A 15,124-nucleotide genomic window follows, 5' to 3' on the forward strand; every position below is an offset into this window, starting at 1 on the left:
TGCAACCTTTTTAAAAGGGCTAAATTTTTCTATTTTAAATTAATGATTTCGTAAGTGGATTCGGCAGTCACTGCGTGGTAAAACTTATCCATATTTAATTAAAATTTTACTTAGTAAATCCACTATTTCTTAAAATCTACTGTGACATGTGTTTCGATGCATTCCACATAATTTTCAAACACCGTATTACGGTGTTTGAAAATGATGTGTTTGTCACAGTAGATTTTAAGAAATAGGGGTATTTACCAAGTAAAATTTTTCTTAAAAATAAATTAATGATTTTAGTTAGCAAACAGTAACCATAAAATCATAAATCATTAAAATTCATTGTTTTCAAAACTCCATAAAAATGAACACTCTTATAAAGTTTGTTTAAAAAAATTAACGATTTTAGTGGCAGATAGTATTGTATAATACTTATACAATTCAACATGACGACATGACTGCATTTAGGAGGTAGGCATAGGATATAGGATAGATGATAGGTAAGAAAGGACAATTGAGGGGAAGGGGAAGAAAGGACAATTGAGATTCATAAAAAAATTTCAGACGTTTCATGAAGGTGTCAGAGAGGGTGTATTTTTCACGTGGATAGAAATTTGTTTCATAGTCCAACTCCTAGGTTCTCAACGTGGGTTTTAACTCTCCCATGTGAGCTTTTTAGACCCTCAGGGGCAGTGTACAGTGTATTTACAATGCAAAAACACGTTTAAATATAGTCGTGGGTAAAAAAAACAAAATGTAAAAAAAAATATTCTCAAAGTGGGCAGTGGGCAAAATAAGGTTGAGAACCTGTGGTCTAACTGCTTGGACATAATTTTTTTTTGTAAATTCTAATTTTATGTTTTCAACGTTTATGAATTATATATATATATATATATATATATATATATATATATATATATAAATATATATACATGTATATATATATATATATATATATATATATATATATATATATATATATATATATATATATATATATATATAAATATATATATATGTATATATATATATATATATATATATATATATATATATATATATATATATATATATATATATATATTTATATATATATATATATATATATATATATATATATATATATATATATATATATATATATATATATATATATATATATATATATATATATATATATATACACATGTATATATTATTCATAAACGTTGAAAAAAGGCCAATAGTATTGGACTAAAACACATTTATTTCAAAATTTGTCCCAAAATTAAAAAAAATACATATTAAAAAACTTCATAGGTAATACAAATTGTACATATGTATTATAGGAGTTTTTTCGACACACACAAGCTTTTACAAGCACTAGTATGCAACCACGAGTACCCTGAATATCGGCTGTTACTAACAAATAACTGTTTTTGAATGAAGGCTATTTATATGAAATAAAAACAGCTGAACCCGGCTCAGTCTGATCGAATTAAAAATAATGAAAATAGAATGTACACATATCTTACATGTTTCATTTCACACAAATAGCAATGGAACAACAATGCAATAAAAATAAATTAAAATTGTAAGTAACAGCAGCTGTTAAGAAGCACGCTGTCTGCTATGAATAATGTTAGTATTTCTTGTGTTGCTCTAACGTTCAATAGATGGGTATGTCACTGCGCTAAAAAATCTGTTTAAAAAAAACTGTCACAGTTTAATTACTTTCACTTGTGCCTGTAAAGTTGGTTTTAAATAAAAAACGGTTTTTATAAATTAAAATTAAACTTTTATATCGATTTATTTCCTAGTATCTAATCATGTCAATTGTTCATCAGCCGGAAGCACAATATTCCAAGAAGACAAGTAGGTAACTTGAGGCGAGTAAATAGTTTGAACCTTATAAGGTATTTATTCACGGGAACATGTGTTTATACCTTGTTTTCATGGTCGTAATGAGCTACCGTACGATGCCATGAATATTTATGTGAATGTGCATTAATTTATGTTTTTAAACACTTTACCGGCTGATTATGGTATATTGATACGCGTATGTCAACGTACGTCATTGCTAGGAGTGCAAGATCAGTATAAATTAATATGTATATCACCAAAGTTAATAATGCATTTGATCAAATTTATTAGAAAATCTCAACAACAAAAAATTTACTCCTTTTATGTAAACAAAATAAAAAAAACTATATGGTTTAAAATATGCTTAGATTTTTATATGGCAAAAATATTAGTTTTATATCAGAGAAAAAGCTTGAACCATTCTCTCATAATTTATTATTATTATCCGAAAGAAGATAATATTTAACACAATCTACATACTTATACATTAATAACCCTTCTGTTAAAACGTTTTTTTACTTTTTGTTTAAAATAAAGGTTTCAATAAATATTGAAATAACAGACAAAATTTCATGCTTTCTAGTCTAAAAGTTTTTCCGTAAGGAAAACCAGAAAAAAATATTAAGGCTTTATATGAAAATCTTAAGTATAGATATTCTACCAGAAGCACATAAATTAAAACAGTAAAATATTTTTAAATGTCATTTGTATATTTTCCACCTTGATATTTTCCACTGGATTAGTGATGCGAAGTAAAAGGTGGTAACCATGGAAGTATTTCAACGAGAAAAAGCAATTTTATAATTCTATGAGGTTATTAGAAGTTCTCAATATTTCTTATGGAGTTCTGAGAAAACCTTGACAAAAATTTTCTACCAGGAGCATATAAATCAAAGGACATAAATGTTTCATGAATGTCATTTACATTTTACATTTAAATAATTTGCCTCCAACCCGTATTATGCTAAATGTTGAAAGTTGGTAACCATGGTATGTGTCCTTACATTTGAAAGCAGAAACATTCGCAAATTTCAAAATAAAATCAAGATAGACTGTGTCGTCTACACGGAAATATGTATCATGAATGTTTATGGCGATGAGAGAAATATAACATTTTGAGTGTGTCCAAATACTTGTTCACAAAATCTGGATTATCTCCAATTACAGGAGTTATTTTCATATTATTTTTTGACATCTCATCAAAGATGAAGAAGAATATGGAAGTCTGGGCATTTACGGGGCTTACGACCGTCATAGGCTGGTTTAAGTGATCACTTTACACACGTGTAACATTCACCAATTCTACCCATTATTGACAACCACACTACTCAAATTCTTGGAAGTAGAACTTAGAACTTCCAAGAATTTGAGTAGTGTGGTTGTCAATAATGGGTAGAATTGGTGAATGTTACACGTGTGTAAAGTGATCACTTAAACCAGCCTATGACGGTCGTAAGCCCCGTAAATGCCCAGACTTCCATATTCTTCTTCATCTTTGATGAGATGTCAAAAAATAATAGAGAAATATAATGTGTGGGGTCATTAAAATCAATTAATTTGTTATTATCGGAACTTGGAGTATTGAGTACTGGCGATGGTATGCCGAGGCGCGGATTTCTGAAATTATTTTTCGTATAACTCTGACATAGGTAAATGCATCTTAGTCTACTTCGTAATGTCACTCTGAGATATTCACAGAGACAGTAAATATTTTTTAAAGCAAGTTAGTAACATCAAATATTCAGGACAAATATAAGTTTCTATGGGTTATTTATAAAAATAAAAATAATTGAAAATAAAAGTATTGTTTAACAATGATTTTTTTTTGAAAATTCCTAAAAACTAGCAAAGAAAAATTTGAACACGAGGTTTTAAATTCATTCTTCTTTGCCTCACATCTACCTATGTACTTACCATTTCCAATGTCGTTGCAAATTCGATTTATTTTTTGTTATTTATACTGTTTTACAAATTATATGTTTTTTTGCATTTTGCTGATTAAAATTACTTTTATAATTTATTTAATTCTTATGTGCGTTTTAAATATGTATCTTCCATATTATTTTATCAAATGGACCGCCAGTGCGTTAAAAGAATTCACTATATTTTTTATTGTTCCCCTGGGTCCTGTATACACGATTTTTAATGTTCAAAGTACTATTTTGTCTTTGTTAATTTATACTTAATTGTCTCATTATTTTCATTTCAATCCATATAGAAAATTTGATAGTTTTTAACTTGTAAATATAATTTACTATAATAAATATAATTTACGAAATCTCTTATTCTTTGTTTCGTATATTTTTATAGTCACATTGATTTTTCTTCTTTTTATTTTGAAGGATTTATTTTTATTATGGAAGGTTTGTAAAGTATCTTTTTTATTTCTATACGTGCTATCTAGAAAGGACATACAGATAACATTTTATACCCTTCTACTTTATGTAGTAATCAATTATGAGAGTCGCATTTCTAAGTCTATTTTAAATTAATACATAATGAAGATGTTTGTTTATACTTAAGTAACATGAAAATTGTTTCCTTTTGACGTCAGAGTTTGTGTGGTATATTATTAGGGGAAAACACGTTTCGCGGCATACTTATTTGGCGCCAAGTTCAAACCTAACGCTTTAATAGACTAGTTTATTTTCGCATAAGGTTTAATGTAATAAATGAATGATTTATCCCTGAAAATGGATCTGACGGGCGGCGGTATGTATTATTTGTAGGTGTATGTGACGGAAGACGTCGCGGATGTCTGCCGAAATCTTGGCAACATTTCGTCGTTATATTAATTTACTGATGAACGTCCAACACGCACTACGTTCCTATCGCGTGTATTCAAGTTCAGAAGCCATTTTTGGAAAGATGAGAAAATGAACGATTTTATGACGGCAATTATTAATTGGCCGAGATGCCAAAATAACTCAATTATTCGGATTCGCGCAGTCCAGTAAATTACGACGCATTAGCGCGTGTACTTATGTAAGGAACATTATCTTTAGTTATACAGATATTGTCAACAAAACTATTGCGTGGACGTCTTGTATACCAACTCCTAAGTACTCTGACAGACTGGTCAGTTTCTGCGACCAGGAGATTAATGTTGCGATGGGGTTCGCAGTAAGGTATACATACTGTAACCGCGTGTTAAAGTTAAAGGACACTGTTATATTGAGTGATTTTAACACACTATCCGCGGGAAGCGTAATTTTACCGTTTCACTCGACTGGTGGTGTTCGGCGGGAAGCGTAATTTTACCTTTTCACTCGACTCATCGTAAATTGTTGGAAATGGACTGACTGATAGAACTGTGTGAATTAAGTCAGGATAACTGGTCAGACAAAAGATTTGTTATTCTCATGGAAAACATCTTGTATACTTTGATTTCTTAAAGTGATATTCAGTACGTAAACTACATATTACAGAAATATAAATTAACGTGTAGCTACACGTTTGTTGTAATTAATTTATATTTCTGAAACATTACGTACAATACTTTTCTTGAGTTTCAAATTAAATGCGCCAAAGGATCTAAAAATGGTGAATATTTCTACATTCGCGAATCGTTTGGCGAATATGTTTTTTTATTTAAAAACATGAAAACAGTCGACAGTTAGTGCCATCGCAAATAGATGACGCTAACTGAAATTACAGAAGTTTTTTCGATATTCAGCAGAAAATGATAATAATAATTTTGTAAAACTTGAGGGGCGCGAAGAGAGTCTCCCTTAAAATGAACCTGTGATTAAATCAACATGATTTTATTTTTTTTTATTTCAATATTAATTTCACTCTGCTGATGGAGGACCACCACAAGCCATCGGGTCCGCGAAGAAAAAAGCTCGCGAAACTTAAAGTTTATCACTTTATTCGTGGTAATTTTAGCTGATCGAAGACCGAGAAGTCCATCAGGTAATTCGTTTAGAATGCACAGTTTTTTAACGAACTTCGGAGCCGTTTTTGATTTATTCATAAGCAGACATACGTAGTTTATATTATATCTAATCGGGAAGCAACCAGTAGAGTCTGAGATGAAATGGTATGATGTAACTGAATTTAGATGTTAAAAAATAAGATTAGCTGCCTCTTTTGACACTGATGCAGTTGATTCATTGTATTGTTTGGTTATCTACTAGTCGATTCTTTGTACTACAAATGCACATACAAAGGTTTTAGGGCACGCAGATCTAATAAGAGCAGTTTCAGTAAGAGCCTTAACCTGTAAGAAATGCTAATTTATATTATTTATTGATTCGGCATTGACTTTGTGAAGTGACATGTTGATCATTAAAAAAAAACATTTGTATAATACCACTTATTGAGTTTTATATCATTAAACACGATAAGTTTCGAAATGAACTAAAAACTCAATATGTGTTATTATACAAGTGTTTAATCAAAAATAAATAATGAACACTACGTTGGTGACTAGAATTTTTACGATCCTAGACGAAATCGCTGTGATTTTTATGAAAGCTGGATTTCTGATAGTGTTTAATACCTTAACCACACTTAGCTTCCCTGATCAGAATTCTCTTTGATGGAATTAATGTTATGAAAAACGTGATAAAGTAAGGAGGCTGAGAGAAAGGAGAATCAGATGATTGAAAAAGTGAAATATTTCGTGTCAGATCTCCTGAGTTAGTTTACGTTAAATAAGCATGGAAGATTATTATACGAAGTATTTCGCTTTGCGAATGACAATGTGTGACAGAAGAACCGAACAGTAGATGAATATGATGGCCGTTGCTGTGGGTGTACTTTTGGTGATAAACAAGCTTTAAGTGTGGCCGACGGCGGTCACCCATTCAGTAAAAAAACCGTTCGCGTCATAAGTGTTGGCCACGTCCCATGCCAGAAATCCGCAGTCCACATTCTTGCCATTCCGGCGGCGGGGACCGTGATCGCCTGCCAAAACATTTTACTTCGTCGTTTTGTATTTTTAAAAATAGTTTTTAAACGCTACATCAATGTCGCCCCCCGTCCTATTAGCTTTAATAAAATACGCTTCAAAGTAAAAGCTTTATTGTTACGCAAGTCGTTGAATGGGCCGACGGAGCTTTTTCTTTATCAATCTTTATAGTCGCCTTGCCAAAAAATAATTTATTTTCGAATCTAAAGTATCAAGAAATCGATACATTTGACGATGAGAAACGTATAAAGTATCAGCGTACTAAAACGAAGAATACAGTAACCTAACTATAGTTTATATTAGCACTTTTAATCTATTTATATGTACTTCTGAAATCCAATGTATTCTTTTCAGTGCCCTTTATAATAACCTAAAATAAAATGTATACACACACAGGCCATTCCTTTTTGGGATCTTTTTTTGTATTAATATAGTTTTTTTTGTACTTGTACAAAAATTGTGTAATTATAATATATAGTGACATGCAAAAATAACTTAACAATCGATCATACGTCGATAGCAAATTTATGTACATACATACAAGTACTAAATATTTTATGCACAGTCAATTCAAATTGCATATAATGTTGTCTTTATAATTTGATGAATTTACTTAGTCAAATGATAAACAATACTTATATTTTTTAAAGACCTTTTTGTCACCGCTAATTCTAATTAGTTTTTACATTCTAGCTTATGATTTGTAAATGGATTTAATTTAATCATTGTCCCTTTGAATGCGACATCCGCCGTTTCGGATTATAGGAAGTCAATATGCAATGGAGATAATCATTTCGAAGTTTACACTTCCTAACCTTCTCGCTGCCGGAAGCCAATTAAAATTGAATAGCAACCGCCTTAAACTCGCGCTAAAAACAAAATCAACTACATAGCACATGTAAGTACATAGGAACATTGATATATATATAAATAGTCATACTCCGTTTGCGTATAAAATTCATTCATAGGCATGAAAAATACATAAATTATTGAGAAGCGAATAAATTAATGAAGAACGGAATATGGTAAGATTCTCAACGAGCACCCCAGGAACATACTACCGGGCCAAATGCATTATCCGACCATTTTTTAAATCAGGTATTTTACTAAGATGGAATAGGTAAAATATATTTTTTACTTCGCCTTATGAAATGCGGTCTTGCTTTTATTTTAGCGGCTCATACGGAACTTATTATTTTTCGTTTTGAATATTGAAAGCATTAACTTTGTGGATCGTATTGAAATATTATTTTGAGAAATAAAAATACTTTGTGTTTTGATCCACTCACATTTTTATTAACCAACTAGTTCCGGCAACAACCTGTTGCACTCTTCAGGGTTTAATTTATGACTAAACATATATATATATATATATATATATATATATATATATATATATATATATATATATATATATATATATATATATATATATATTGATCCCATTGATTGACGCCCATTCCGTTACTCTCTCTCTCTCTACATATTATACATATATATATATATATATATATATATATATATATATATATATATATATATATATATATATATATATATATATATATATATATATAAAAAAGAAACAGTGTACAAGTTGTTGGGTTTCATAAGGATAGGGGTGGGGGTAATGGTGATTTAAGGAGGGGTAAGAGCAAGGAAGGGGATAACTGTGTTTAGGTTGGGTTTGATTTTATGGGAAAACTATTAAAAATCAGACTTTGACTTAAGTTTATTTGCTTTTATTATTTTATTTGAATTTATTAAGCTTTTGTCCGTGTCAAATATTAGAATGCCATAAAATTAGCGTTTAATATGAACATATACCATATGTATAATAATAATTTCACATAATACGGAATAATTTCACATAATTCGGGAAAAATCTTACAAACCTTTGAATAAGAGTTTCTGATAAATAAAAAAAAAGTCCAAAATGTAAGCTTTGATCCGTTTACAGGCAACTATCACGTGATGCCCACTCTGCGTAATTTTGTCATCTCTGAATAAAAAAGAATGTATGATGAAATTCGGATGACGTAAGTGAAGGAGCTCAATGCAAAGGTTATTACAGCTTATGTGAAGGAAAACTAGTTCAAAGACTGGATTTGATTTGCGACAAGTGGATCTGAACCAAATCATCTGCAGATTTCTAACGGTACATGATATTCTATTCTCCATATCATTCATCGTTAACTTTGTTTAATACCACTTTAATTTAAAAAATAATAAAGTTGTATTACATAAAGTGAACGAAAAATGACAAGGAGAGTGTTATATTACAATACCACAAAGCTAACAATGCTTTTAATACATAAAATAAATTTACAATCAGCTAACAGGGCATAAAACAGTTGGCCACCCTTGGCTTACCATATCCATACATTGTAATGTTGCCTATTACATTGAAACCCGTCTCGTCTGAAAGTGACCAGATATTTTTGTTCTTTATATTTTTGAGAGTTATTCATTACCTATTGTGCGGGTGAAGTACCTACTAAAAACACACGCATTGTATTCTGTTTATGCGTTCCCGTTTGTTCAAAATTAAACCTGTTTTATTTCTCTCGGGTGAGTCAGAAAACCACAACAAAATGACCTCGACCATTTCTCCCAGGATATTTATATACCAAGAGAATTATGTTTATGCATTCTTTATGCGATGGGCACACATGAATCATAGGGGAATACAAGATGCCGTTCTGATTGAAAACACTGCTAAAGACGTTATTCGTCGATCTTTCCAGAAATAATTATATGTGTGTCGGACTCTTCGCTTAATTTTAGCCTTGATAAATATTTTCTTGATGGGAGTCAAGGTCCGTCGGACTATAAAAATGCTTTTTTCATTTAAAAGTAGAAAATCTGAAATTTATTTACCCAGGATGTTTGTGATAAAAGTGAATTTTTTCATGATTGCCATATTGTTATAAAAGTGAATTTATTCATTATTTCGTTTAAACATCTTTTACCAAAAAAAGATTGGTCGAGATTATAATGTAACCTTACAACCTATTGCTGCTGTTAAAATTTTCCTTACGACTATTCCTAATTCATTTCCTTTTCCTTGAAGTTGTTATGATTCCCGAAGGGGGCAGTTTTGATATGATACGGGTTTGATTCCCAGGGGAGGGGGGGTCAAATAAATTTAAGTGATTTTCTCACTCTAATATAATATTTATTCAATATTACCCTGGACTGATTGATACCTGCATCGGAGGGGTGATTTAGGTAATCCTTCATGTTTTAACGATCAAGATAACATTTATTTTATATGATGCAGTGCCGTATGCACCATCGGGGTGCGGATAAGGGTTGTTATGTCCATCGCCATAAGGCCCTTCATTTATGTCATGTGCTTACTTTTAATATATCAGGACTGATCAGTCTGCTTTCACATGTGTGATTAATGATCAAGTAATCACTGCATTGATCTCTTTTGGTGCCCTATGGGCCATTTGGGGTCAAATAGAGGTTAGAGAAGAAAGATGCATATGGTCTCAGAGTTGATGATCGTTTGGGTTTATACAGTAAAAAAGTTTATACAATAAAATCATACAGTAAAATGCGATAAGTGATAATTCTCTCTGTTGATTAATGTTTGTAATAAATGATAAATAGCAATGAATAAAACAGATTAATTATCAATAAGAGAAGATGGAACACTTCTCAAATAAAGTTATTTTAAGCCATTTTAATGAATTTGTTACCTATAATACGACGTGCCCTACGTAAAGAGCTCTAACTACATTTTTGTCAATTTTGAGATATTTGGTGTATGTTTTCAACTGACCGTTATCTACAAATGTAAACAAAAAAAATAGTGCATTTTCAGTCGCCTTCTCTCGATTCACGAACGTATAAACTTAGAATCCGTTTGTCTAAAGTTTAGGTTAATCCGTTGGGTATAGACAAGGTATAAAGAAGAAACCATGAAGAAAGCGGGGTCAATTTATTCGCATCTATTTATCATGGCCATAATAAAAAAAAACTTAATCGATTTTCTCCGATAGTAGAAAGTGAAATTTTAAATGAGGTGGCTATCGATCCAAATTCACTATCAATCCAACGTAATCTCTAGTTCCTATTTACACTTCTTCATCTAACCAAAATAGTACATAAGGCACTGCATTCAACGTCGCAATGTAACATTATCGTAATTACTTAAAGGCAAGATTATCCGCCTCCGCAGTGTAATGGTCAGCACGCTCGGCTACCGTTCTGGAGGCCCCGGGTTCAATTCCCAGGGGGGGTCAAAAAATAAAAGTAATTTTTTCAGTCTAATATTTATTCAATATTACCCTGGACTGGCACCTGAAGCGGAGGGCTGATCACCTTTCCTTCATGGGTTAGCGATCAAGATAACACTGCGTTTATATAATTCAGTGCCCTATGCACCATTGGGTGCGGATGAGGGTCAGAAGAAGAAGTTGAAGATATATATATATATATATATATATATATATATATATACATATATATATATATATATATATATATATATATATATATATATATATATATATATATTTATATATATATATATATATATATATATATATATATATATATATATATTATATATATATATATATATATATATATATATATATATATATATATATATATATATATATATATATATATATATATATATATATATATATATATATATATATATATACACACACATAAATATATTTACATTTTTAATTTTTAATATATTTTTTTATTTAATTTTGTTTTTTTTTTTAGAATTTTTGATTGTAACAAGTAACCTTGTTATTGAAATTTTAGTGAATTAATGTTCTCGCGAAATTTTTCGTTCATTCAATATCTTGATGGAATAAAGTGAGATCATTCGCATTCGAAAGTTGAATATTCACACGCATTTAACAATATGATTTTTACCATTGTATTGCGTGTTTTCTGGGAACATTCATTGAGAGCTCTCGGATTGGGAACGTCTTCATAAATAATTTAGAAACGTAGCATATAACAATTAATTTATGTATTAATTATTAAATCAAACACAGATTTTTTGAGTCATGTAAGTTGTATTTTATTGTTAAAAAACACATAAAAATTAATATTGTGATAACTTCTCTCTATGTAAACGCTTGCATGATTTTTTAATTACATTTTTATCTACATCTATAAATTCTTAAAAATAATATTATCAACAATTGTATTTAGCTTTAAAACATTAATTCTCTCACAATTGCCATGTCAATAGATTCTTCCTTTCCCAAAAAATAAATATAAGTGTACGTACCTACATCTCGGCTGTCCAAATTTAAAACACTAAGGGAAATTTTCTTTGTAGTACGTTTTTTTGCATTTTTGGAGTAAGTATAATCTATTTAGTCCAAAAATGCAAAAAAAAACATATTACAAAAAAATGTCCCTTACTGTGTTTTGAGTTTTGACAGCCGATCTCCCATTAACTATTGTCGTCTCCCGTAAATTATTACTGCACATGTTAAAACTACTATTTAAGTACCTAGTATTGTATAGCTATGTAAGGACCATCAGTCCTTTTAATCTTCACATTCGTTTGAAAATGCCATAAATAGGCGAAACATTTCGCTCACTCCTTTCAACAACGTCGCATTTAAAAAAAAACTTGATATTTCACGAGATCGTTTTTAAAGTTTAAGAATAAAATGAAATTTATTGAAAAATAAATCTCAGCCACTTATTGAACATTTTACAGTGCAACAGATCTTTTTAGGTAAAACCTGAAGGTTTTTTCTCTAGAAAAATATTTAGTATTTAAAAAAAAATAGTTAAACAATACCTTTTCTTCATGATGCAAAAACAACACTTTTTGCCCTGTAGAGGCCAAATATTAAGTAAAAAATATGCCGCTTTTGCTGGGATTATAGTACATTTTCTGGGCATTCCAAAAACATGCACAAATAAAAATTGACGATTTTTAATATATGACGTTGGTGAAAGGAGTGAGCGATTAGTCACAATAATAATTTAATGTGTTTTTTAACAATAAAATACAACTTAGTAGACTCAAATAATCGGTGTTTGATTTAACAATTAATATATAAATTAAAACAGAGTTCTACAAATTAAACGCCTAATCAATAAATAAATACTTAAATTAATGTTTTCGGAGCATCTAAATTATTTTTTTCAGTAACTGTAAGTTGATCGTAACACGTTGATCAAATGTAAACACACGTTACGTCATAACATATTCTCCGGGAACACCCTGCTTCTTGATCGTAAGTAACATCTTGCATCTTGATCGAATCCATATAAATAATTCATGAATGAAGGAGACTTGTTAGAATAAATTTGATTACTGAAACAAACATTGCGGAAAACTTGTTAAGAATAATAAATTAGAAGATTCGCCATTTGGCGACATACGTAATTTATGATGCAGTGTAAAAACGTGTAACATGTGAAATAATTATTATAAACAGTTTTTTTACAAACAACATTTTGGGTGCGTCCAAATGCTTGTTCACAAATCTGGATTATCTCTAATTGCAGGAGTTATCATATTATTTTTAACATCTTAACATAGATGAAGAAGAATAAGGAAGTCTGGGCATTTATTTTATATATAGAACATCCAAGAATTTGAATGCTGCGGTTGTCAATCATGGGTAGAATTGGTGAATGTTACACGTGTGTAAAGTGATCACTTAAATCAGCCTATGACGGTCGTAAACCCCGTAAATGCCCAGACTTCCATATTCCTCTTTATTTATGTTAAGAAGCCATTTTTTAAATTTATTTCATATTTATAATTTATTTTTCAAAGTTAATAGTACACACACACACACACACACACACACACACACACACACACACACACACACACACACACACACACACACACACACACACACACACACACACACACACACAATCACAATCACACACATACACATACACATACAAAATACCACGATATTTGATGGTGATAAATAGATAAATATCTTTATAAAACATATTATGTTGAAGCGGTATTAAAACTTTTGATTTTTCCAAATGTTGTAGAGTTTTTCAATGCTAATTCTATTTATAAACAAACTTTATAATTTACGCCATTCACCATGTGAATTATTTTTTTTACTGGCATTTATTCTTTGTAGCATTGAGCGCTGAGAAAGCAAAAATTAAACATAGAGAGTACTTGGCGCTTTCCCGTTCCAGCCTTGTTTTACTTTACCCACGGGTGTCCCGGTCACTTTCGGATGTGACGCGGCGGGTTCAGGGAAGCATCTCACCCACGTTCCTGCCAGCAGCAGTGACTACAATTCAGAGTGATTAGCCGCCTCCCTCTGCCATCCGCATTGGTTAGTGGTAGACGAAAGATCGCGCGGTGAACATCGCAGAGAACAAAATCCGCGGGCTTGTTCATAATCCGATACCGTTCGTGTGACATTGTGACTGAAACATTGCAACTCTGTCGTCTTGTGCTACCGCCAGTGAGTCTATCCGATATGCAAAACGGGAATGAAATAGAGTGCGTGGTGACACCTCCCGATGTCTTCCAGTGCCCTAGGTTGGAGGTGCCGGCCGTAGTGGCACTCTCCGACGCCATGTGCCGTCGTGCACGCTCGTGTTCGCCTTGTCCCACGAGGATGTTGGTGGGTAATCCCCTTTTACCGCATGTCAAATTATTGCAAGCGCAAATTTATTTATCATTATTAAAAAAACCTTGAGGTTTCACATGACACATGTGGAGGTCCTTACCAAATCGTTACATTTCCATTATAAATTATTTTAAGTAATCAGGAATTCTAGCTTGTAAAATTGCAACGTTTTGGTGCGATTTAATGATTTCATATTGGTTTAACACAGGATGGGTCACGTTTTGTCACAACATTAAAAAAATTGTGCGAAATCGGAAATGTAACTTTTTGGTGAGGACCTCCAAATATATATTACGAGTATTAGTAAAGCAACGCTTTGAACATAGACAATATCAATTTCGCAGGGTGCCTACCTCCGAAAATTCAGAATTCTTTGTCATAACTTTGTATATTTTTACTTTTTATTATCCATGAATCATTAGGCACGGTTTTAGATGAGTGCACCTTTAGTGTTTTTCCTTTTTTACGAAAAACCTATGCTTAATTTTCCAGACACATTTTTTTGTAAAATATTATATTTTTGGTGAAGGTAAAATAGTAAAACATTTAACCTTAAACAGTAAAATAGTTCACTTTTATCTTATTTTTCAATATGTTGCGCGTAAATTTATTGAATAATTGTTCTTTTTATTTGTATTTAAAACACTAAAAAGTTTGTATTTATATTTGTAAAAAAATGTCGAAAACTTATGGGTTGGTATAAGTGAACTAAAATACCCTTTTTAAATATTTATATATGAGGCTAAATTGTGTT

General features: G+C 30.9%; 1 protein-coding gene across 2 annotated transcripts in view; it reads left to right on the plus strand.

Annotated features, from left to right (window-relative positions):
* Window positions 1–15,124, plus strand: part of LOC148311292 (actin-binding Rho-activating protein) — a 46,799-nt gene that overhangs the window by 11,999 nt on the left and 19,676 nt on the right. Inside the window, exon 1 of one of the 2 annotated variants that reach the window (XM_088256843.1) lies at window positions 13,897–14,364. The exons of the other annotated variant lie outside the window; for it this stretch is intronic. Within the exon in view, the coding sequence (XP_088112969.1) occupies window positions 14,218–14,364 (147 nt within the window). The 5' untranslated portion in view covers window positions 13,897–14,217. Of the gene's footprint in view, window positions 1–13,896; window positions 14,365–15,124 lie in introns of those variants that run through there. 2 annotated transcript variants of the gene reach the window in all.

Source organism: Brachycentrus maculatus, unplaced genomic scaffold (genome assembly GCF_059751285.1).
Source record: "Brachycentrus maculatus isolate JH-2025_06_01 unplaced genomic scaffold, ASM5975128v1 h1tg000068l, whole genome shotgun sequence".
NCBI classification, from domain to species: Eukaryota; Metazoa; Arthropoda; class Insecta; order Trichoptera; family Brachycentridae; genus Brachycentrus; species Brachycentrus maculatus.